The sequence below is a fragment of the Solanum stenotomum genome, chromosome 11 (assembly GCF_019186545.1).
Source record: "Solanum stenotomum isolate F172 chromosome 11, ASM1918654v1, whole genome shotgun sequence".
In the NCBI taxonomy this organism is placed as follows: Eukaryota; Viridiplantae; Streptophyta; class Magnoliopsida; order Solanales; family Solanaceae; genus Solanum; species Solanum stenotomum.
In genome coordinates, this window is record NC_064292.1 from 38,753,767 (window position 1) to 38,780,074 (window position 26,308).

General features: G+C 39.0%; 1 protein-coding gene across 1 annotated transcript; it reads right to left on the reverse strand.

Annotated features, from left to right (window-relative positions):
• Window positions 1-12,668: 12,668 nt before the first annotated feature.
• On the reverse strand, window positions 12,669-13,085 carry LOC125845896 (uncharacterized). Its single transcript, XM_049525386.1, has one exon. It carries the CDS (start codon window positions 13,083-13,085, stop codon window positions 12,669-12,671), a length of 417 nt encoding a protein of 138 aa, XP_049381343.1.
• Window positions 13,086-26,308: the final 13,223 nt, after the last annotated feature.

A 26,308-nucleotide genomic window follows, 5' to 3' on the forward strand; every position in this document is an offset into this window, starting at 1 on the left:
CGCGATGCAATGCCATATCGCCCAAAGTTACAAAACTTGAAGATGCTGAAGGCCAAAGAAAAAAGGAGATGGAATTGACCAAAGGGCGGATCGCCGAGTGGATCAGGGATCCCGACTTACTGCACCGACTGGACCTTCGCAGCACACTTTTTGACAATTATAAATACTTGTTTAAATTTTTAGCTTAGTATCTGATTGTTTGTAGAATCATATTATTTTTCAGTTTTTGAAGTGGAGATCTTAGAACTGAATAGAGAGACAATATTTCTTAAGCTTTGAAGATTTGAAGATTTTCATTTCTAAGAAATTCGAAGTGGGTCTTGAAGATTCTTCATCTTAGACCTTTGTAAAGACAATAATAATCGTACCTAGTTGATGGAAACATAACTTGGTAACGATTTTTACCTTTTTACTATGTCTAGCTAAAACCCCAATTTTTGGGATGTGATTATGCGATTATGGGTTGATTTAATTGTTGGGTATTGTTAATTGATAGTTTATTTCCTATTTAAAAGTGATTTCGTTCAGTAATCGTGGTAGAATTTAATGGGTTGTAGTTGCAAATAAAATCTTAACTTTGTATTTTTGGCTTGCTCGAGAGAAAGGTTTTAAAACCAAAATTACTGAATCGATAGTCTGTGGGTATTGGGTTGCCATGACTTCAGCTTGAGAGTGTGAACCCTAAACCCTTTTCCACGCATTTAGCTCGAGAGAGTGAATGGACTAAAGCGAATGTTGTGCTTCATTGCTGCTTATTAGTGTTCGAGAGAAATCAATTTGATTCAGGGTAAATTGTTCATGAGAAAGTTTACCCCACTAAAGTCTAGCTTATTCACCGATTTGCAATTGTTATACTATTATTTACAATTACCCAGTTGTTTACCTTAGCCCATAATCCTATCACATCCCAAAAATCCCATCTCCATATTCGTATTTTTGTTGTATTTACTATTTTAGTTGATAGTACAAACAAACCCCCTTGTTATTTAACACGTGTGTCACCTACAATTTAAACCATGTTTTTCTTCATAAATATTTTTAGCTATGATTGACTTGAGCATATTTTTCTTTTCTATTCTTGTGTACGAACCACTCCCTTGGGACTCGACCCCAACTCACTAGTTGGGTTATATTGCTATTGAACGATCGCTGATGCTTGGTATTGGATGAAGTATCTTTGATAGCGATTTTAATCATAAGTCGGGCTCGCCGATCCACTAGGCGATTTGCCATTTGGTCAATTCCATCGCCTTTTTGCCTTGGTCTTCAGCATCTTCCAGGTCTGTAACTTTGGGCGGTCTAACTCTGTATCGCGGAACCACTCGACAATCCACCGACTGCTCATTTCTCTCGCTGACTTGGTTCTTTCCTTCAGGGCTTGGCACACTGGAACTTTAGGCAGTCAAATGGCCACTCGGCCACTAGCCAAATACACTTGGCGATCACCAGACTCTCTTTTTTTCCTTCTTTTAGCTCGCTTTGTTCCTTTTTGCAACTTAGTGTCCTTGCTTTGCTCTTCAAACCATAATCTTGAAAATCAAGGATTTAACATTAGTTATTGGCACAAAATAAGCATTTGAGTACACTAAATATTGTAAATAAAGCCCTAAATGAGTCCAGATTTCGTACTGATAAACACCCCCAACTTAAACTTTTGCTTGTCCTCAAGTCAAACTTAAGTTCAGCAGTTCAAAAAAGATGTCTCAAAAAGTACTACACAAGACTCAATCATGAGAGCACATAACAAGACTCAAGTTACTCATGCAAGGATCAATTGTGCACCTATATCTCAGACTGATCAACACCCCCAACTTAAACTTTTGTTTGTCCTCAAGTAAAACTTAAGTTCAGCAGTTCATAAAGGATGTCTCAAAAAGTACTACACAAGACTCAATCATGAATGCACACAACAAGACTCAACTTACTCATGCAAGGATCAATTGTGCACTCAAAGATTCAAGCTGTGACTCACCATTATCGAATATTTTCAAGTTCACAATACTTGCTTCAAATGCAAGTTCAATCTCAACAAATGTACTCAAATTCCCTCACACAAAGAAGGCTTCCATATTCACACAATTGTTCAACAATTTATAGCTCTATAATCACAAACAACTCTCACACTCACAAAGATGAACACATGTATGACTTCACCTATAGGTTTGCCCTTATTTTCCAATCAACACTTGTTTTAGCTCACTCAAGATTAAAAAAAAGGTCTTTTCAAGGCTTGTAACGGGACTGAGTGTAAATGTATGGTCATTTTAGGCTCAGTAACTGCTATCCTCATGAAATGTGGTATGAACAACACTTTGTTTCTTTTCATCATCATTTTCATTCATGCTTAAAAGCCACCCCATTATTCATTTCTCATGGAATACCAGACACCCTTTCTTTTGCACTTCACAATTTTATTCCACAACTTTTTCATTCTTTTTTTTCTCTTTTTCATTCTTCTTTTCTTTCTCTTTTTTTTTTTGTATGGAGGGGTTCCATCTTTCTCAAAACCATGAGTCAAGGGGAGCTTTATTGAACTTCTTGATTTACCTTCTCTTTTCACCACACCCCTAACATAGGCATTTGGCCTAAGTTGGCTATTCAAACAAACCACAATTCATGAAGATTATGGGTGAATGGATAAAGAAAGGTCACAATTGCATCAAGTTTCTTTCAACAAAAAGGGTAAGGCTCAAAGGGTGTTCAAGCAAAGTTCACACAAAAACAAGGTTGGCCACAAAAGAGGTATAATCTCAAATTGTTTCACTCTTTAAAATTGTTGCCTAAGATTATTTCAAGATCTTGCATCAGTTAGTCAACCGGACCAATGGGGCAAATTCTAGGTGTCATCACACATGGTTCACAGTAAGCTCATCACACAAGGCATTGGAAACAATATCAAACAAGACTCCACACTTTCTCTAGTGTGTAATGTTCGTCACAAAAGACTCAATTTGATAATCGGCTAGTCACAACGAGATGCAAAAAGTTCACATATTTCCTATGCAACTTCATTTGGCCTCATCGTAGCCGCACATTCATTTTTGTTCGATTAAGAGCACTATTCAAGTCATTGTTATTGATGATGATCGACACTCAAATTTGCACAAGAATAGTCACACTAAATACAATCAAGAGGTCGCAAAATTTTTAGAAGGGTCCATAATCCATTTGCAATTAAAACAAGGAACCACAAGCTCAAACATCCACAACACAGTGCTAAAACACAATTTACAGCACAAAACCCAATATATAAACAAAAGTAATAATCACAAGAGGTAGGTATGGAAATACCTCACCCCACCATAAATTAAAAGCAATTTGTCCTCAAATGCAATCAAAATACTAAAAATCAATAAAAAGGGAGAAAGAGGGAGGTAAAGAGAAAACATGTCTATGCAGTCGCTCCATCTGTCGGGGCATCAATGCCCGGTGCAACTCTCTGATCTTGGGAATCAGTGCCCATGATATCAGTAACACTAGATCCGGCCATAGTGGTGTCCGCCAATAAAATTTGTACGGCTGAATCTATCATCGCCTCCTCAACCTCTATTAGGCCCTCATAGGTCGCCTCCTCATAAACACCCAGCTGCTCCTCATTGGTCTCAGCCTCAGACTCGACGGCAACTACCTCCTTAGTTCGAACCTCATCTCCGATGGTAGTCGAAGGCATATCTGGATCAACTGGCATATCAGGGATCTCTACCGTCCCAAAAATCATCGACATGTCGGTGGACTTCAGCTGGTCCACATCTTTCCTCAACTCAGCAAAAACAACCTTTAGAGCCGTCACTTTCTCAGTGGCCCTTGTCCACGCTCCCACACCGCTATCCTTGTTGAAAAGGCATCAACAATAGAACTCAAAGGTGTCACAACATCAGCAAGGGCCCTCTCGATCATGCCAGGAATGATGGCCTCAAGCCTGGAGGCACACCTATTAGCAGAATAGGCTAGTTTCCCCATCCGTAGTAACAATGTCTGGGTGAGCGGAGGTCTAGGAGGCAAGGGAATAGTGGAGGAACTGGGAATAATAGAAGGGACAACACTAGATGTACCTGAATGCCCAGGGGCCGGACTAGGCAATGCTGCCTCTACAGGTAGTGTCTGAATATCAACAATCAAGAAAGAGTCCATTGGGGCTACCTTCTTATTCCCGGAAGTACTCTGCCTCAATCCTCAGGATATTAGTAGAAGATGTGGAAATCACTCCCACATCATTCTTCTCATCTCGAGGCACCTGAGCTTGTCTGAACAACTCAGTAATCAACACCAAAAAAGGTAAAGAGGTTTGGCGCTGCTTGGCCCTTATGACCATCTCATGTGCCATGATCATCCCCAAGTTCAACCTTGTCCTAGCAATGATACAACCAAGAAAGGCTATTTTTGCGTGGCAGAGGATTGACTTGTTTAGGGATGGCATGATAGTACTACTGATGAAGCCAAACCAGAACCTTGTTGCTATATTGAGTTCTTTCTTCTCAATAGGTGCTCCAACCTCGATCCACTTGGGAGTACCCTCAGATATCAGAGAAGCCAACCACTTCTTCATACTCTCCAACATTTTTGTCCTAGTCTTGTATTAACAATCATTCTTAATTCTCGTTGAACATTCAAGGACTGCTCTGATAGTATCACTATCACACTTCACTTTTCTACCCCTGACAATCACATAGTCTACCGGCTTAAATTTGGAGGCCTGCTTCTTCCCTTGTGGCACCAGGGCTCCGTAGGCGGTGTATAATTCTCGGACCCAATTTGGAACATAAAGACCACGGGGTTTTGTGAACAATTGAAACTTGTGGGACCTCAAGTAGCTCATGATCTCCGGGTATATATATATTACTCCATCAGTAGACAAACTATTTTCCTCTATAGTGGTCCTCAACCCCTCAGTCTTCAGTCTATTCATAGACTGGGGATGAGGACCTTGTACTGGTGGTGCGATGACCATACCATGTGCTGGAGCGGGAGGAGAAGCAGTGGACCGGGGAGTCCTGATCCTAGACGGATCATTCGGCCTCTTGGAACGTAGCTCAGTTCTCTGGGATGACAATAACTCATCTTTAGGCTCAGAAGTTGTAGCCTGATGGTCCTGGTGCTCACCCTTACTCTCAGAAGTGGTGAGGTGAGTGGCATACATTCCGTCACTGCCGGAGCTGACCTTCGGTGATGCAGGAACAGGAGCCTTGCCTTTCCCTTTTCCCTTTCCACCTATGGTGGAAATTTTGGTTGTCTTGGCCCGGGATGCAACCGCATCGTTATTGATTTTGAATCCCTTAGCTCTCTTGCAGGGTGGCATGTCTCTACCTAACACTTTTGGTCTAGTCATATCTGCAAAAACATCACGAAAAGTTAGAAAAAGTTCAAGAAAATATGCAGAAAAATAGTTGCACACAAACTCGCCAAATCGATCGGCGAGTCGCTGAATCACATTGGCAAGCTAGATCGGGCTCTCCAAAAGGAATGGCTTCAAAAATTTCAAGAAACATGGCATGTCGACGAGCAAAAACAAGTCCGCCGAAAGTTACAGTGCATTTTAAGGGTTAGGGGCGCAAAAAGGGCGATCAAAGAAGACTTTCGGTGAGTGTACTCGGCGAAGTCAAGCTTCTTTCCAAAAGTTACAGAACCCAAACTCAACAAACTACAAAATTAAAGGCGATCAAAGAGGGATTCAGCAAACCACCGAATGGTTCGGCAAGCTCAACCCAGCTCGCCAAACTGCCTAATATGCCTAATTCTACCCCGACTTCCAAAATCAACCCCGCATCCCCAGAAAACAAAATCAAACCATACACTAGTTCAAATAGACCTAGACCCAAAAGACCCATGACACCGGGGTACTCAGACTTCAATCGATTTGGCCAAAATTGGCAATTTAACGACTTATGCCCTTAAGAATGACATCAAATGTTCCATCATCAGGCGAAACATGTTAATTAGCACAGTTAAGGGTTACTCAGACTTCACCCGACTAGACCCAACAACAATTTAGCACAACCCAACAATTTATGATCAATTTTTAGGCACGAAACCTGGGAAATCAACAATTAATCATTTTACGCAAGATATTCAAATTAAATTCGGCAAATAAGCACACAATCACGGATTCAGAGAGGCCCAACACACATCATTAAGAGCAAAACAATTGGAATTAGTAAAACCGCTAAATACGAATTCAGGGTTCGAAAAACCAACCTTTAATGCCGAATACGAGATTTGAAAATCTAGGCGGCAAAGATTTCCAACTCTGAACACACAAGTGACGAGTAGGAAGCGATAAAAATATGAAAATATGGAAAATATAGTGCGAATGTGATTTTGGAAAGTTAAAAAGTTAGGAAATGTGAAAGAGTTTGAAAGTTTAAACCTTTGGCAGTTAAAAACCATTCAATTCTTGCCCTTTCAGCGATGTTAATTTTGCTCGGCGACACGCCGAGTGGGCACTAACCTAGCCGAGTTTTATAGGCCCTCTATTTAATGTGGGGGTCCAAACGACGAATAAAGTCGTGATCACTGACCTGTTCGGCGACACGCCGATTTGCTCATGGGCTCGTCGAGTTTTACAGACTCCAACCTTAGAATTTCTTGAGTCCAACGGCGGTCCAAGTCGGGCTTGCCGACCTCTAAAGCGAGTCGCCGACTGGACATTTTGCTCGCCAATCACCACTTTTCAGGCACTTTCCACATTTCAACCTGCAAAATCAACACACGATTATTTCTAAAGTAAAAAAAATAAAGCGATAAAACTTGGGTTGCCTCCCAAGAAGCGCATTAGTTAATATCGTGGATCTACGCAAGTTCTTGCTCATAGTTCATTCTTAGAGTTTGCCATATACTCATTAGGCAACCCTCCTTGTTGTCTTGAGTAGAGATAAGACAACACATGACCCATTTGGGTCTCCAATAGCTGAACAAAGATGGATTGAGAAGCAGTCATCTGATTTAGAATTAAGACGTTCTCTTTTATGTCTTTCAATACTCTGTCGTGTTCTTTGACTTTGTGGAGAATGAGTGAAAGCATCTATTCGACTTGTGACCCTCACAGTCCTTGGGCTTTCTACGCTCATGAGGGAGAATGTACCTATATTTCTTTTTGTACATTCCTTCAAATTCCATGACTTTTGGCCAAAAGATCCAGCTGGGTCAATAGTGTGACCAAATTTTGGTCCTTCTATGTCTCCTTGTTGGTCTTAGTCATGTGATCAAGAAGTTGGGCTACTATCGCATAGGGTTGTCGTAATAGACCACCGAAGTAAGTTGATCAGCCACTCCTCTATTCTCAGGACCAAGACCTCTATAGAAATACTCCAGTAGCATCTCATCTGGGATTCCATTAGTTGGGCATTGCAACAATAGTTCCTTAAATCTTGGCCACAACTCATGGATAGTCTCACCCTCCAATTGATTGAAAGTTAGGATGTTATCCCTCAGAATCGTCAATCTCAAAGGAGAGTGATCTATTGGGTCACCGTTGCTACAAGACATGCTCTTTTCTTTTGTTCTGAACAATCAACATGAAAACCAACACTAAAAGTAAGTAGATTCAACTATAACTAAAAAGAATAAAATTCAACTTTACCAAAGAATCTTAACCAACACCAATCCACGGCAGCGGCACCATTATGATTAACGTTATAAGGACACTTCATCCAATTCTAAGTGTCAACAATCGATAGTCAGTATATAACCCAACTAAATGAGTTGGGGTCGAATCCCACTGAGAGCGGTACATGTTTAAGATTCAATAGCAAAGTGTGAACATGTTCAAATCAATCATAGGAATAGACATTATCGAATAAAAACATAGTTCAAATCATGGGGTGACATGCATGTCAAATAAGGGGGTTTTGGTTTTAATTATCAACTACGACAACAACAAAACAATCAGAAAATAACAATAATGAGACGGGCTATTGGGATAGGTTAATGTAGACAAATGGGTAATTGCAACTATAGAAAATAGCTAGATATTAGTGATTAAGCTAGACTATAGAGAAGGTAAACTTTCTCTTAAACAATTTACCCCGAATCAAGTCGATTTCTCTCGAACATCGACAATCATGCAAAGTAAGAACAACCTACGTCTTAGTCCATTCACTCTCTTGAGGTGAATGTGTGGAAAAGGGTTTAGGATTCACTCTCTTGAGCTGAACCCATGACAACCCAATACCCACAGACCATCAATGAATAATCTTAGTTTTAAAACCTCTCTCTCGAACAAGACAAAAACACAAGGGTAGAACTGCATTTGCAACTACAATTCTTAAATTAAACCACAATTAATCTTTGAAATCACTTCTAAACAACATTTAAACTAACAATTAGCAATACCTATAAGCTAAATCAGCCCATAATCACATGATCACACCCCGAGAATTGGGGTTTTATCTAGACATTATAAAAAGATAAAAACCATTACCAATTGAGTTTACATCAACTGGAAAGATTGATTTAGTATTTACAAAGGTCCAAATTAAAGAATATCAAAGACCCACTTTTAATTTCTCAAAAGTGGGAAAACTTCAATTCTTCAAAGCTAAGGAAAACTTGTCTCCCAGTTCAAAACATAGAACATATGATATTCCACAGTAAAAATTATAAAATTTGATACTAAACTAAATGTTCAAAAATGTATTTATAGTCGCCAAAAGTGTGCTGCGAAGAGCCACTCGACGCAGTAAGTCGGGCTCGCCGATCCACTCGGCGATCCGCCATTTGGTCAATTCCATCACCTTTTTGCCTTGGCCTTCAGCATCCATCAGGTCTGTAACTTTGGACGGTCTAAATCTGCATTGCGGAACCACTCGACGATCCGCCGACTACTCTTTTCTTTCGCTGACTTGGTTCTTCCCTTTAGGCCTTGGCACACTGGAACATTAGGCGGTCAAATAGCCACTCGACGACTCGCCAAATTGACTTGGCGATCACCAGGCTCTGTTTTCTTCCTTCTTTCAGCTCGCTTTGTTCCTTTTTGCAACTTAGTCTCCTTGCTTTGCTCCTGAAACCATAATCCTGAAAATCAAGGATTTAATATCAGTTATTGGCACAAAATAAGCATTTGAGTACACTAAATCATTGTAAATAAAGCCCTAAATGAGTCCAAATCTCAGACTCATCACCCTCCAGTGGGAGTACCATTACTACAACCAAACTAAACAATACTAACCAAAAGACGGGTATTTAAAGATGTGGAAACATGTTTAAATAATCAATGGAAAGTTGAGTTCTTATAAACTTAGTAAGTTATCAAAAACAAACATAAAAACGCAAAAATTCAACCCCTAAAACCTGAAAGTCATTGTACCAAAACTTCTTAACTAAATGGTCTAAGATAAGGGGATGCAACCCCAAAATAACTAAACATAAAGTAAAGAGTCTTAAAGGTCTATGTAAGAAATAAATGGACTAAAATTCTAGATGAATCCATGGTAGCATGAAGGAATTAACCCTAAACTCGACAAGTTAGTGATCTCCTAGCTAAGGTCTCTCAACAGCCGACTGAAGATGCCCTGTACTCAACAAAGAAAGAGAAAATGTCGTATCAGTAAAAAAACCAATGATGTATTGGTAGGTGATAATGCTCAACTATACTTCATCCAATTCTAAGTGTAGGCGATCGCAATCTAGTACAAACCCAAAGAAGAGTTGGGGTCGATCCCACAGGGAGTGATACAGTAGAGAATTCAATTACGAAGTAAAGAAAGTGTTCTAGTCGTATGTAGAGATAAACATTATTGAAGACAATTCAATTAAAATGTAGAGGTAGACAACTAGTGTCAAATGGGGGGATTAGAGTGACAATTAACAACTACGAAAACAGGGGAGTAATCAAGTAGATAAGGATTCTCGGGGATGTGATCAATTAAATGATAATTTCGCTATATGAGTGATTATAATTACTAAAAGATGTTGAATCTTAGCGGGTAGGCTAGGCTTTAGATGTAATAGCCATCTCTCGAAAAACTACCACAATTCAAGTGAGTTCTCTCGAACCTCGACAAGCATAATAATATGAACAACCCAAAACCTCAACTAATCTACTCTCTCAAGCTAGATTGGTAGAATTGAATCTTGATTCACTTTCTCAAGATGAATCAATAATAACCCAATCACTACAATAATCAATTGATAGTTTTAATTCGAAAACCTCTTTCTCAAGCAAGCCTAGAATACTAAGCTAGAATAGCATATGCTACTACAATTCATGAATCAAAACACAACTATCAATCAAACTCACTTCAAATCAACATTCAAATCTATTAAAAATAACACCCATAAGCTAATTAGAACATTTAATCATATAATCACACCCCAAGAATAGGACATTATCAAAAACAAGAAATCATTACCAACTATATTATACATCAGTTGGGTAACAAAATTCAAGTCTTCACAATGCGTGGAATCAACTTAAAAGCAAAACCCAACTCAAAATTCTACTCAAAATAGTGTTTGGATAAATAAAACCAGAGTTAGAATCGTGTATAGGAACTTTCAGAATTGGAAGAACTATTTTTCATCTTTTAAAAATTGTATTTATACTTTTCCAAAATTTTAGCTTGAGGATAGATTGGCGGAATAAGTCGTATGTCACCGAAAAAGTCGGTGATGCGGCGAGTGTGCTTTGCCATCACCGTCTTGGCCTACCCCTTTATCACTTCCTCCTAGTAACTTTAGGTGATTAGAAATTTCATCGCCAATCTATTTGGCGCTTCGCCATGTTGCACTTTTTATCTCCGAGTTGGCTACCCCCTAGGACTGGCCTTCTAGAACTTTTGGCGAGCTGAAGAATCACTAGGCGGTTCGCCAAGTGGTCTTGGCGACTTTCAGCCTTGCTTTTCTTCAACTTTTTTGGCTTCTCCGCTCATTTTTGCCCGGTAATGTCCTTGTCTTGCTCTTTTGCCTTCATTGTTGCAAATTAGCATTTTAACATTAGTTTAGAGCATAAAGTAGGCAGTGAGGACAATAAAACTATGAAAATTAAGCCCTAACTGAGTCGAAATCCCCGACTCATCAACACCCCTAACATAAACTTTTGTTTGTCCTCAAGTAAAACATAAGATTAATCAGTTCAAAAGAGATGTCTACAAATAGTGCTACTCAAGACTCGACATGAATGCATGAGGTTCAATCTACCCATGCAATGTTCAATTGTGCACTACACGTTTCAAACTGTGACTAGCCATTATCAAATAGAACTCGAGCTCACAATGCTTGCTTCAAAAGCAAATTCAGGCTCAACAAAAGTATTCGAATTCCCTCACATAAAGAATGATTCCATACTCACACAAAGATCAACAAATAATCAGAATTTAGGAATCAAAAACAAACCTCACACTCTCAAAGACAAACACATGCATGACTCTACCTATAGGCTTGTCCGTATTTTCCAACCAACATGACTTGCAGCTCACTCAAGATCACAAAGGTATTTCAAGGATTGTAACAGGGCTGAGGGTAAAAGTATGATCATTTTGGCTTAGTGACTTCTACCTTCACGAAGCATGGTCTTCATTTCACTTTTTCTCCTTCTCTTTCACTCTTTTTTTATCTTCACAATCCATCTTATGTTCTTTTAAGCATGACTCATTGGATACCCCATTTCGTTTGTCCATTGTACAAACTTTATTTTAACAAGTCTTTCCTTTTTTTTTTTTTTTATCTTTTTCTTCTTTCACTTTTCTCCTTTTTTACATGGAGGGGTTCCATCTTTTTCAACATAATCCTCAAGGGCAAATTTCTCAAACTTCTTGACTTTCCCCCTTTTTCACCACACCCCAACTTAAGCATTTAGCCTAAGATGGCTATTTAAAATAACCAATGCTCCATGAAGACTTTAGGTGGGAAATAAAAAGGTCAAGTGTGTTCAAGTTTCATTCAAAGAAAAGGATAGGATCAAATGGTGCCAAGCAAGGTTCACACTCTCACAAGGTCGTCACAAAGAAGTATAATGGAAACTTTGGTTCACTTTCCATAAATGGTGCCTAAGATCATCTCTATCATTCGCCTACATTAGTCGATTGGACAAACGGGGTAAGTTCTAGGTATTATCAAGCACACATTTCAAGGCAACCTCACCACACTCAACATTCAACACAATCATCAAACAAGACTCTAAATTTTAGCTAGCGTGCAACGATCATCATAGAATTAATTTCAACAACCAGCCGGTCACAATGAGATGCTAAAAGTTCACATATGACTTATGCAACTCATATTTGCCTCATCAAAATTGCACATGCATATCATTTAATCAAGAGCACTATTCGAGTCATCGGTATTGACCGCAACTGACACTCAAATTTGCAAGAGAACAACCACATTCACAAACATCAAGAGGTGACAAAAAAATTAATTCAGGTCAAAACCAACATTAACATTAAAACCAATGGATAAAAAACCAATATATACCAAAATAATCCAGCATTCACACAAAACATGCAAAACAACAATAATATTCATAAAAGCAGCCCAAAAGAGGTAGGTATGACTATACCACACCCCGCCAAACTAGACTAGCAATTGTCCTCAAATGCAAAGAAATAAAAAGTCTAAACAAGAAATTGAAAGAGAGTCAAAATCCCCGTGTAAGGCTAAGCCTGAGGTGAACTCTACATGTCTGTGACTCCCTTTGTCTGGGCCTCAGTGCCCGGCTCCACATTATCTTTTGCTCAACAGGAAACCACCATAAATGTGTCCCTCAGATATGCCTCCACACCTATCTGTAACATCGCCCCCTCGAGGTCATCTAAGTTATCATGTAAAGTTATATGTCGAACACCAAGCTCCTTCTTATCAATCTCGAGAGCTTCTGAATCAGCATCATCATCAGCCCTAGCAGCATCTGCGGTCGTAGTAGCTGAAGAAACCTCAGAAATAGCTGGAAACTCAGTGTCCAGGACCTCAAGAAGGGTCACCGTGCCTAATAACATTGAAAGATCTGTGGATTTCACCTCATCCACATCATGCCTCAACCCAACAATATCGACCTTCAAGGCCGCCACATCATCGGACACTCTCTTACCTTGCTCACAAGCCTCCACTCTCACAGTGAGGGCATCCAACGCCAATTCATATGCATTAATCATCTCCCAGTGCTCTCTCAACTAAGCTCTAATAGGAGCTAATCCACCAAAAATTTCCCTCTCAACCAGCCCATGTAGAACAACCTTTACCCGAGAAGCATGTACGTTAGCAGAATGGGCCAGGTGGCCCATGTTGGGCAACATAACTTAGGTCAAAGGGGGTCGGGAAACATTAGCAGCATCAGAAGAACTAGGAGCAGCAGAAGGGGCAACACTAGAAGTAGAGGGTGCAGTAGTCAAAGTGTTAGGAGTACTTTAAGGCTTACCGACATTTGTAGGAAGGACTGTCTCTATCGGCAACATCTCCACATCAACCCCCAAGGAAGCATCCACTAGTGCATCACTCCTCCTTTTGGCCTCATCTCTAGTGTACTAGACCTCTATCCTCCGGATGTCAGTAGAAGAAGTAGGAGTCACTTCCACATCTGTATTCTCAATCAAAGGCACTCGAGCATGCGTGTACATCTCCGTAACCAAGACTGGAAATGGGAGAGAAGTATAACTCTGCTTGGCCCTCAAGGCCATCTCCTACTCAATAATAAGGCTGACATTTAGTCTATCTCGGACTATGATACAACCCAACAATGCATCCTTCGGATGCCGGAGTATAGACTCGTTCTGTGATGGTATCAATGTGTTTTTTATGAACCCGAACGAATATCTGGCAACCACATTCATTTCCTTCTTCTGAATTGGAACACCCGCCTCAATCCATGGTGGCGTAATGTCTAAGATCAACGACGCCAACCACCCCTTAAAATTATATAGGGTCTTTATTTCTATACGATCCACCAATAAGTGGATCACATTTATTGTGCACCCTAGCACCTCTTTTATGTCGGTGTTGCTGCATTTAACTTTCTTGCCTCGCACCACCACATGGTCCACCAATGTGAACACATTTGCCTTCTTCTTCCCCTTGGGCACTAGCTTCTCGTACTCCGCATAAAACTCACGAACCCAAGTAGTAATATAGGAGCCTTGGGGCTTGGTAAAGATTTTGAACTTGTGGAACTTGATAGTGTTCCACACCTCTGGATACCTGTCTACTACTCCGTCTGTAGACATTCTCTTTTCCTCAAGAATGTCCTCAAACCAGCAGCCTTCAGTCCGTTTAATAACTGGGGAATAGGTGCTTGAACTGACGGCACCAGAGGTACCTGCTCGACAGTTTGAGCAGGAGGTGGAGGAGGTGTAGGAGGCATTGGGATCCTGGCTGGATCATGTAATGATTTGGACCGTAGCTCCACTATCCTAGTATGGAGAGGGTCTGATCATCCTCCGGCTTAAACACAGAGATTGGTGATCTATCCTTGGAGTTTTTCTCACCGTCTGACTCGGATGTGGTGAGGTGGATGGCATAGACACCCATACTATCAGAGCTCTCTGCCTGACTTGGCTCTATGGGCCCCTTTCCTTTTACCTTCCTCCTTGTTGGAGGAAGTTTAGCTTGAGTATTACAGGATGGTGCAACACCCTTGTTGATCACAATACCCCTTCCACTCTTGCGGCGTGGTTGATTTCTACCTGCAACATTAGGTCTAGCCATACCTGGAAAACAACATCCAATAGACCAATACGTTAGAAACAATTTGAAAAATTATCAACTTTGAAAAATATGCAAGAAAGCTTATCGACTCACTCGATAAGTCACCGAACCAATTCGGCAAACCAGATCGGGCTCATCAAATGTTCCAGACCAAAAATCTACAGAATTCAACATAGATTGGTGATGTCCGGGGCCTTTCGGTAAATCATTGACACCATTCGGTGAACTAGAATTAGCTCGCCGAAAGTTACATAATTTTTTTTAAATTTAAGGTGTAGATGGACAATCTAACAGGCATTCGGCGAATCACCATGTGAACTCAGCCAGCTCAAGTGTATCGTCGAATGTTACAGAATCATTTCAATAATATTAAAGGATAAAAAAGAGATCCAGGAGTTGTTGGGCGAACTGCCGAACCATTCGGTGAGCTCGACCCAACTCACCAAACGGTCCATCGTGCTAGATTTTTACCCCGACCTTCAATTTCTAACCCACAGCCCACGAGAACAAAATTAAATGTCTATTCTATGAAATTAAGCCCAAACCCATATCATTAATGACCTTGGGGTACTCAGACTTCCCCCAATTTGTCCAAAATTGACTAATCGACGTCTTTTACCCTGAAGAATGATGTCACCTACTCTATCATTGGGCCAAATCAGTCAATCGATGCAATTGGGGTTACTCAGACTTCAGCCATAAAAGACCCAACAAATTTAACAACACAACCCACATTTTTAATCATGTAAACACATGGGATTCGAATGTTCTAGGCTAATCATAAGCATTAACACGAGATAATAAAGGCATACACTAACAACAAGCATTCAAACAATAATTACTACGTAAAAATATCAATATGGCAATGATCATGCATTTTAAGATACAAAGATTAAAGACGGGGCTGGAACCACCAACCTCAAAATCAAATAAATTAATGTTAGGTTTGCGAATCGAAGCAAAACCACAAAATCTCTCCCCAACCAATTGATCCCACGCAAAACAACAAGAATAGAAATCTAAAATATAGTTCTGAAAGTTCAAATGTCGGATAATAGGAAATGAAGTGAGTTTTTGAATTTAAAAATGGTTTAGGCCTTTGACCCTTCAATTCGCGCGCCAGTTGGTGATGCTCACTTATGTCGCCGACCATTCAGCGATGTGCTGCATGGCTCTTTAGTCAGCCGAAGTTTACAGAATCTCCAAAAAGCGATCCAATCGGGCTCGTCAACCTGTTCTGCGAGTCATCGATTGGTGCCTGGACTCGCCGAGTTGCTTCTTTTACCAAAAATTCAAATTTTGAACCAACACATTCAACACCCGTTATTCAAATAACATTATTAAAACTCAAAAACATGAGTTGCCTCCCAAGAAACGCCTTATTTAACATCGTGGCACAATGAATATACGTTTTCACGATTCGTTCTTTGGGTTGGCCATGGTATCACTTGATAATCCTCTTTTTTTACTTGGGTTCAAATGAGTCGGGATTTGACCCATTTGTGTTTCCAGCTGTTTAATGGTCACCCAGTGAGAAGTAACCATATGGTTCAGAGTTGAGATGTCCTCTTTTATTTCTTTGAGCACTTTTCTAACCCTTTCACTTTATTGATAATGCGTGCAAGCATATCTTTAGTGCAAAAATTTTCTGTGCCAACCTTTTTCTCTTTTGGCTTTTGACGCTCATGGGGAGGTTCATATCCCTCTTTGTCACCATCCCGCTCCTTCCAGTTTGTTCCACGGTAACGCCATTCTCTATCACGATCTCTCCAACATTCATCATGCTCTCTATTCCAACCTTCGTTCCCGCTCGGCCTTGGATAGTTCAGACGGAAACTTCCTCCTTGATTTGCCAGAAAATGCACTTCCTCATTATATAAAGCCTCAAAGTGTGCATCATTGGGGTTTACCCCACTAACTCCAACTGCATTCACACCTTTAGAAACACTAAACATGATATATTTCGATAGTAGATCCATTTGGGTCATCATCTTGGCCATGTTTTCTTTCCAATCTTTGTCTTTTTCTATTTGTTCCTTTGTCATCCTGAAGTTCAAAGGAGACACTTGATCTTTTCTCGTGTACCAAGCACGATTAATTTTGGTCATCCCATCAAGGAGAGTAGATGCAATTTTGAATAGTTGCTGCATGATTTCTCCTTGAATGATTTTGTCAGCCACCCCCTTGTTGACTGAATCTAGACTTCGGGAGTCCATGTGTTGGACATTGGAGCAGCAACTTCTGGAACCGTAACCAAGTCTTGTGAATTGGTTCAATATCGAATCATTTGAAACCCTGAATATCTATTAATGCCATCATCCTCGAAGAAGGGAAAAATCTTAGGTAGAACGCCTCAGTGATCTACTCCCAAGATGTAATCGAGTCCCTTGGTAGGTCATCTAACCATGTAGTTGCCTCCCCCATCAAAGAAAAATGGAACCACTGAAGTTGGATTGACTTCTGTGAGATGTTATAGAACGAAAATAGGCCACACACGTCCACAAAATTCTGGATATGGTCATGGGAATCCTTATGACCCAACCCTCCAAATAAGCCCTTCTTTGCAAAAGAAGTGTTCTAGTCGTATGTAGAGATAAACATTATCGAAGACAATTCAATTAAATTGTAGGGGTAGACAACTAGTGTCAAATGGGGGGATTAGAGTGACAATTAATAACTACGAAAACAGGGGAGTAATCAAGTAGAGAAGTATTCTTGGGGATGTGATCGATTAAATGTTAATTTTGCTATATGAGTTATAATAATTTACTAAAAGACATTGAATCTTAGTGGGTAGGCTAGGCTTTAGATGTAATATCCATCTCTTGATCAACGACCACGATTCAAGCGAGTTCTCTCGAACCTCGATAAGCATAATAATATGAACACCCCAAAACTTCAATTAATCTACTATCTCGAGCTAGATTGGTAGGATTGAATTCAAATTCACTTTCCCAAGATGAATCAACAATAACCCAATCACTACAATCATCCGTTGATAGCTTTAATTCTAAAACCTCTTTCTCAAGCAAGCCTAGAATACTAAGTTAAAACTACATTTGCAACTACAATTCATGAATTAAAACACAACTATCAATCAAACCCACTTCAAATCAACATTTAAATCAATAAATAATAACACCCATAACGTAATTAGAACATTTAATTACATAATCATACCCCCAAGAATGGGGGGTTTTAGTCACACATTATCCAAATCAAGATATCATTACCAACTATATTATTCATCATCTGGGTAACAAAACAAAATCAAGTCTTCCCACTGCTTGGAATCAACTTAAAATCATAACCCAACTCAAAATTCTACTCAAAAATTACTACAAACATTGTTTGGATAAAACCCATAGTTAAAATGTTTATGAACTTTTGAAATTGAAAGAACTGTTTTTCATCTTTTAAAAATTGCATTTATACTCTTCCAGATTTTCAGCTTCATAACAGATCGACGGAGTAAGTCGTTGATGAGTCCTAGATTTGCACTCATTCAGGGCTTTGTTTTGGTAGCTTTAGTGTCCTCAAATGCCTAATTTACGCTATAAACTGATGTTAAAGAATGGATTTTTAGGTTTGTGGATTAAGGAGAAAAGCAAGGACAGTAACAGGCAAAAAGGAACAAAACAAGCTGAAGAAGTGGAGAAAGGCGAGTATGGTGATTGCCAAGACCACTCGGCGAGTCAGCGGGTGGCTCTTCAGTCCGCCTAAAGTTCAGTGTGCCAGATCTTAGGGAAAAAACCAAGTCAGTGACGTATATGGGCAGCCGGCGAATCGCTGATCGGGTCCATGATGACAAGATAGATCGCCCAAAGTTACAAGACTTGAGGATGTTGAAGGCCTATGCAAAATCGTGATATAATTGGATACTCGGCAGATCGCCGATCGATTCGGCGAGGCACGACTTAATCCATCGAGTAGACTTTCTGGTTTAATTTTAGGAAACTATAAATTGGATTTGAAATGTAATTTTGAAAAGAAAAAAAACCCATCCTCTCTAGATATTACAGTTCCCATTCTAGATCTTTGGATTTTAGAGTTAGAATTGTACAATTTTGGAGGATTTTGCAAGTGGGTTATTGATCTTCTTCAATTTAGACCATTTTAAAGGCTTGAATTCTCTCACCGAGATCATGGCTAATGCTTTTGGTAATTGTTTCTCTGTTTTTATGATGTGTGGCTAAAACCCAAACTCTTGGGGTGTGATTATGTGATTATGGGTTAAATTAGCTTATAGGTATTGCTTATTACTATTTTAAATGTTATATTGAAGTGGTTTTAATCATTAGTTGTGTTTTTATTTATGAATTATAGTTGCAAATGCAGTTCTAATATTGTGTTCTTAGCTTGTTCGAGAGAGAGGTTTTAGAACCAAAGCTTTTGATTAATGATTTGTGGATATTGGGTTGATTCGGTTTCAACTTGAGAGAGTGATTCCTAAATCCAATCCTAACCATCTTGCTCGAGAGAGAAGAGGTATTAAGGTTGTGGGTTGTTCTTAGTTGTTAAACTTGTTGATGCTCGAGAGAAATCACTTGAATCGAAGTAGTTGTTCAAGAGAAAACTATTTCACTCATAGTCTAGCCTACCCATTAATGTTTAGCTATTTATTAGTATTTTTGATTACCCTTATAGTGAAATTTCCCTATAATCGATCACATACCTAGAATTCCTCTCCATATTGTTAATTCAGTTTTGTGTGATTGCATTGTAGCTGACAATTGCAAACCAAAACTCCCCATGTGATAGTTATTGTCACCCTTTTTTGACTTGTCTATATGTCTTTTCCTCGATAATTTTCATTCATATAGCCGATTAGATCACGTATGTACTTCTTGATTGAATTTGAGCATATACCACCCTTTATGGGTTCGACCCTAACTCATTTGTTGGGTTTTATATTGCTTAAAGATCGTTTGCACCTAGAATTAGATAAGGTGTGCTTGAAACTTTAAATCAGTCATGTGTCGCTGAATAGGTCGGCGATGCGCCGAGTGTACTTTGCCTTCACCGTCTTGGCCTGCCCTTTATCATATCCTCGATGTAACTTTAGGCGATCAAAAATGACATCGCCAATCCATTCGGCACTTCATCGAGTTACGCTTTTCATTGCCGAGTTGGCTTTTTCCGAGGGCTAGCCTTCTGGAACTTTTACGGAGATGAAGAATCACTCGGCGGTTCATCTAGTGGTCTTGGCGACTCCCAACCTTTCTTTTCTTCAACTTTTTTGGTTTTTCCTTTCCTTTTTGCCCGGCAATGTCCTTGCCTTGCTCTTTTGCTTCATTGCTGAAAATTATCATTTTAACATCAATTTAGAGTATAAAGTAGGCATTGAGGACAATAAAAGAATGAAAATTAGGCCCTAAATGAGTCGAAATCCCCTACTCATCAACAGGATCACACATCTACTCTAGTAAGTAAGACATACACAAGTAACTACAACATAGTAATATTCAGTAACTTGCATTAGTTTTTTGAGCTTTATGTACGATCTTGTAATATTTACTTCTTTTTCTTTGAAATTCTTATATTTTTAGTACTTTTTAATGGTGTGGCACTATGTAATAACAATTGTTAAAGAATCAAGTTGAGTTTGATTATAGTGTAATAATATAAACCTACACCAAGATGGAAAGAACTTTAATAACAATTTACCATTTCATGCTCAATATATCAGTTTTACAATATCAATCTCAAATGCAACAATCAATGATGGTTCTCTCACGAAACCAACACTCAAATTATTAGTGTGTCAGAACGTGACACCCATTCCAATAATGTGTCAGAATGTGAGACCCGATACAATATTTGTTAAAATGTGACACCCGATCAAATTATTTGTCGGAACGTAACACCCGATCCAATCAACCCTAATCACAAACATAATCAACACCACAATGAATGATTTGCACACTTGTGTCGTACAATCATGTAATAGGTTCATTACATGCTACAAAATCACAAAGAGCTATTTCATTAGATTCATTTCATCTTTCCCTATTCACCTATATGCATGAATACAATGGAGTAGCTAGCAAGATTATATATCACAAATAAAAAATCAAACTATCACCTATCTCGAAACCAAACCTCAATGCTCTAAATGAACTTGGGATTTCCCTTTCCAGAGTCTCCTAGATTCTTATTGATCTAAAACAAGTAATTAATGTAAAAGATCAATAATAGTGGCCTAGTTTACTTGGATTATACCAAAATACTAATATTTGCCAATTCCATAATCCTAACACCAAACTAGGCTGTAACAACCCGGAAATCTAGTGAGACCAAGCTAGAGTTTAATGGAATCAAGTAAGTGAAACTAGAGCTTCACATGTGAGTTTGAAGTTGGAAACTTGATTAAATGTTGTTAAATGGTTTCCCAAGTGAAGGTTGAGGAATTTAGGGGTTAAACGTCCAGATACAACTATAACGCCCGGAAACTAGTGAGTTGAGCTAACGTGTTGTAGAGTCTTGTAGTGCCGTTTTGGAGTGTTGTATGAGGGTTAAAACTCAAAGAAATGACTCCCGTACTTAGAATGTAATGTTTAGGGGTTAAACGTTCGGGTACGACTCCCCAAGGACCACCCAAGGGGTCCTTGAGGAGGACCCCAAAACAGTCCCTAAAAATTGTCAAATTTGGTGACCTATGAGACCAATCCACGCCCCTTAGATCAACCTACGTCCCGTAGGTCATAGGCATAGGTCAAGGCCTGCAGCAGGCCAGCAAATGAAGCCCCAGGTTCAAACCACGGAGGCCATTCACGGCAAGTAGACCCATCCACGATCCGTGGATGGATGATCCGTAGATGCTGCCAGTTTTCCAGATTTTTACTTTAAGTTAGGGGTCTTAGTTTTAGTTAGTTATTTAATTAGGGGTTAGGAGGGACGATTACATAACTAATTAACTTCCTATATAAACTATTTTAAGTCATTAAAACACTTCATTAACTCATTAGAACCCAATACCCCCAAATCAAAACTCAACTTCCTTTCCCTCTAAAATATCTCCTCTGTGGATACTCCATTGAAAACCAAGAAGGAGATCAACTAGGGCTTGAAGATAGCAGATTTTCTACACGAATTTGGATGGATTCTAAGTCTACACGAATTTGGAAGGATTCTAAGTCTAAGGTATGGGGGTTCTTCATTCTTGGTTAGCTACCACCAAGAAGCCCCTTCAACTATGTTTTCAAACTTCCCCAATTTCTAGGTTTTCAATCAATAGCATGGGTCACCTGCTAAAAATGTTTCAATTGTTTAATTATGATTGTTTATGTTTAGATATGATAATTTGTGGGCGGATTTATGGTGTATTGTTGGTTTATGAACAAAATCCCCCTCTGACCCATGTTTTCCCCTTCTTTCTAAATTGAAAACCCTTGTATGGCTAGATTGATGAATGGAGGCTGATAATCTAATATGTTTTGTTTGAATTGATTATTGTATCATGATTTTACCCTATATAATGTTCTAATTTCATGAAGTAGGGTCGAATCTTGATAATAGCCTTGAGAGCCATGAATGAAGGAATTCTATGTGATAGGTATTCTAGTTATGAATTGTTGATCCACTTATGGTGGAGGTGTTTAGATATTATGTATCCAATGCATGAATTGTTGATCCACTTATGGTGGAGGTGTTTACCTATTATGAATCCTATGTATGAATTGTTGATCCACTTGAAAGGTGGAGGTGCTTACTTGTCATGTGTTTTGTTGTGTTGAGATAAGGTTCATGTTCCCTACAAGCCCTAGGTATGACTAATTATGATTCTACATGTATACTTGATTAAACTAAGATTTCTAAGGTGAATTGATATAGTCTAGGTTTGTATCATGAAATAGACAAATTGAGAGTTTAAAGATGATCCTCCAAAAGTGATGAACCTCTTCATGTAATGCCTTAGATTAGATCACCTAGACTTGAATTGGTTTAGGGTAATATTTCTAAACATGAATTGACTTGATCATGACATTATGTGCGTGTTGATGAATACTTCAAGTATAATGTGCCAATCATGATATGAGCAATGTATTGGTGAGTTGTAGGATCATGGTATTCCCTTATCTATTGTGCTATTGCTATATGTTGGGATGAGTTGATCTATAGCCCTTGAAGGGAATATTGCTAGGGTTTGTGCATATGAATGCGAGATGTGTTTAAACTATTGATTCATTTAAAAAGTAAATCTCCTATGACTAACGTGTAAAGTTGGTATTGTTGAAAGGATGTTCTTCCCTTACCCTTACACTTGATATTATATGAATTGTCTAGGATGATGATAATGTTGTTGTTGGGTTGTTGCAAGGACAATTACACACACGTACACTTCATTCATAAACATGATTATGATGTAATCAAATGGTGTTAATTTAAATTATAGTTCTCATATGCACCTTTACTCATTAGTATGCATGAAATGTACATAAACCATGGTGATCCTATTGTATTGATTGAAAGTCCATTCTCTTTAGGACACATGATCTTGGTGTGGAAGTCATTCTCACATACTAATTATGATTCTAAAGTTGAAAGTACATTCTCACCTTTAATGAATCAATGAGCAATTTTATGAATTGTATTGAACGAAGGGTAGAGAACTCCTTCACACATGTAAATACAATTCAAGACTAATGTCGTATAATTTAGGAAATATTTCTTAACACCTAATGGATATGGACAATGAGATAAAAGCCCTTCTGCCAATACAATAGGGAGAGTCATCCACTAGGGAACTCATGAGATGGTAGCCCCTCTGCCAATGCAATAGGGCGGGTTTCTAGAAGAAATCTTCCCATCCTAAAACTATGTGCCAACATAGGACCTTAGCTAGTGGATCCACCTTATAGCTAGACATTATAGTCATACCTTAGGCAAGTAGGACACCTTTTTCGGTGTGGGGTTACACGACACCGGATTCCATGTAGCTCACATGGTCTATGTCGGTAATGGCTATTTTTCCCTATATAATGAGGTTAATGAATGATATGTGAATTATGATAGGTGAGTTTACTTAGTAGGAGTGGGGGTATGGGACTTCACTCCCACATTGCACAAGTAAACTTAGTAGGATGTCATGGGATGGTTCCTTTGAAATTCCATGAAATTTGAATGCATGCATGTATAGTGGATGGATAGTTGTTATGAATGGCTTTCCTCATAATTCAAGTAATTTACATGACTATTTCCTTAATTGTGACTATTGATTATAATGAGGTCTAAAGATGAAGTACATGGCTAAGGTAGCTTCAAGGGGGTACTTAGTAGGGTTGGTATTATGGGATGCTAACCACACATTGCACAAGTGTTCCTTAGGGGTTACTAAGGTAATGGCTTTACTATGAAATGAGAATAAATGTGATCTTGGCTAGTGTTGTACATTGTAATTGAATGTTAGTCACCATACATTGCACAAGTGTTCCTTAGAGGTTGCTTATGTGATGATTAGTTCATGACGAGATGATCTTGGTATTTATCTTTCTATTGTCTTGTGATTGGAGGATATGTATTGTGGAGATTGGGATTTGTATTATATTGATGTTGGAGACTATGCTTGTTATTATAATGACATCTCTCATATTATAATGAAATGTATGTGAGTTGCCTTATTGGTTGTATTCTCCAACTATTTCAAAGATGATGTTCAAAAATGGCATAAAGCATGATTTCAAATAAAATGTCCCTTTTCATGCATGTTTTAATTGTTTGGTGCATGGCTTCCATACATAGTACGTTTTCGTGCTAACCCCTTCTTCTACATTTTCAGCAAGTGTAGGCTTTGGAGATATTGGATTCAATCCTCGTGGCTAGGTTCATAGGAGATCAAGAATAAGAAGATTGGTGAGGCCTCACTGTATTCGAGGGCTCAACCTTATGTCCCTTATTGTCTTTACTTTTATGATTTTACTTTCGTAAGGGCCGTGTCCCTAAGTTGTATTAAATAGTTTATTCCAAGTATAAATAGATGGTTTGAGACATAGTGTTTTTAATTCCGCACTATTTTTATCACCTATGCGATGAATGAATGCTATGAGGATTGTATAAGACCCCTTTTGGGTCGAGTACGCCATGTTACGACTAGGGGGTGCTCTCGGTTCGTGACAAGGCCTTTGTACACCATTAAATTCAAGACAAACCCCTCCCCCAAGGATAAATAGCAAGGATTATAAGTTCTAAGAATCAATTTATTAATTAGGGTAGTTATTGACTTACTTTTAGCGTGAAAATTAGTGAAAAATAAGAATAAATAGCCATAGGTCGCCCTTTTGTTTTCCAAGAACAAATTTTGTAGAAAAATAACATTTTTCGCCATAGCAGGAATAATTCTACCGTGGCAGGTTGCATGAAGAGAGACTCAGAATTTGTGTTCCAAGTCCCCATATCACAACACACCTCAAACCTTGATGTTCTAAAACCACACTTTCATGCTAAGATCAATTATGAGAGTTGTACCTGCCGAAATTTGATTCCGTAAAGCCGTACAAGCTCCTTATTGTCTTGGCTATCCATTGAAATGATAAAATTCATAATCAAATCCCCTATCCATTACCAGATTATCCTAGACCTCACCTGACTCAAATTTCGTCCTAGTGTGGCCTATGCTGGAAATTTCCATGTTACTACTCAAAACTTTTCTAGCCCAAATTTCTCATCTATTGGCTTATCCATAATGATGGGAACATGTCTTACAATAGATACCAATTTTCCCATCACTCTTCCCTGAGTGACAGAGTAGAAAAATAAGGCTAAATGTAGAATAGAGTAGTACCTTAATCGTCAAATAATTGGGGATACTTGTTTCGTAGGTCCTTCTCGGTTTCCCAAGTAGCTTCCTTAACCAGGTGATGCTTCCATTGAACTTTCACTAACTTAATCTCTTTGGTTCTCAGCTTTCGGACATCATGATCAAGGATTGCAATTGGTTCCTCTTCATACTGAAGATCTTTGTGTAACAAAAATGAGTCCCATCTTCATCCCCATGATACTTCTTCAACATGGAAACATGGAACAGTAGATGGACTCCAGATAGGCTAGGCAGTAAATCCAACCTATAATCCACTTGCCCTCCACATTCAAGGATCTCAAATGGACCAATGTAGCGAGGACTGAGCTTGCCCTTCTTGCCGAATCTCATCACCCCCTTTATGGGTGACACCTTTAAAAGAACCTATTCCCCAGCTTGAAACGTTATGTCCCTTACCTTATGATCTGCATACTCTTTCTGTCGACTCTGAGCGGCAAGAAGCTTAACTTTGATACTCTTTACCTTATCATGAGCATCCTTTACCAAAACCACCCCAAATGTTTCACATCTCCAGCATCAAAGCATCCTATGAGTGATCTACATCCCCTCCCATAAAGTGCTTCGAATGGTGCCATGTATATGCTGGAGTGATAACTATTATTGTAAGAGAAGTCACACAAATGTAGGAATTTATCCCAATGCCCTCCAAAGACACTAACACATGCCCTTAACATGTCTTCCAACATTTGAAGTGTTCTCTCCGTTTTTCCACCATTCTGTGGATGAAAAGTTGTGCTGAAAGTGAGTTGAGTGCCCAACTCTTCATGCAACTTCCCTCAAAACATCGATGTAAACTGCGTACCACGGTCTGAGATGATAGAAAAGGGCACTCCGTTAAGCCTTACCATCTCCTTAACATAA

What these genes read in the sequence shown, in the direction of transcription:
- LOC125845896 (XM_049525386.1), bottom strand. Translation starts at nt 13,085, where the DNA reads ATGATTAATGCATATGAATTGGCGTTGGATGCCCTCACTGTGAGAGTG.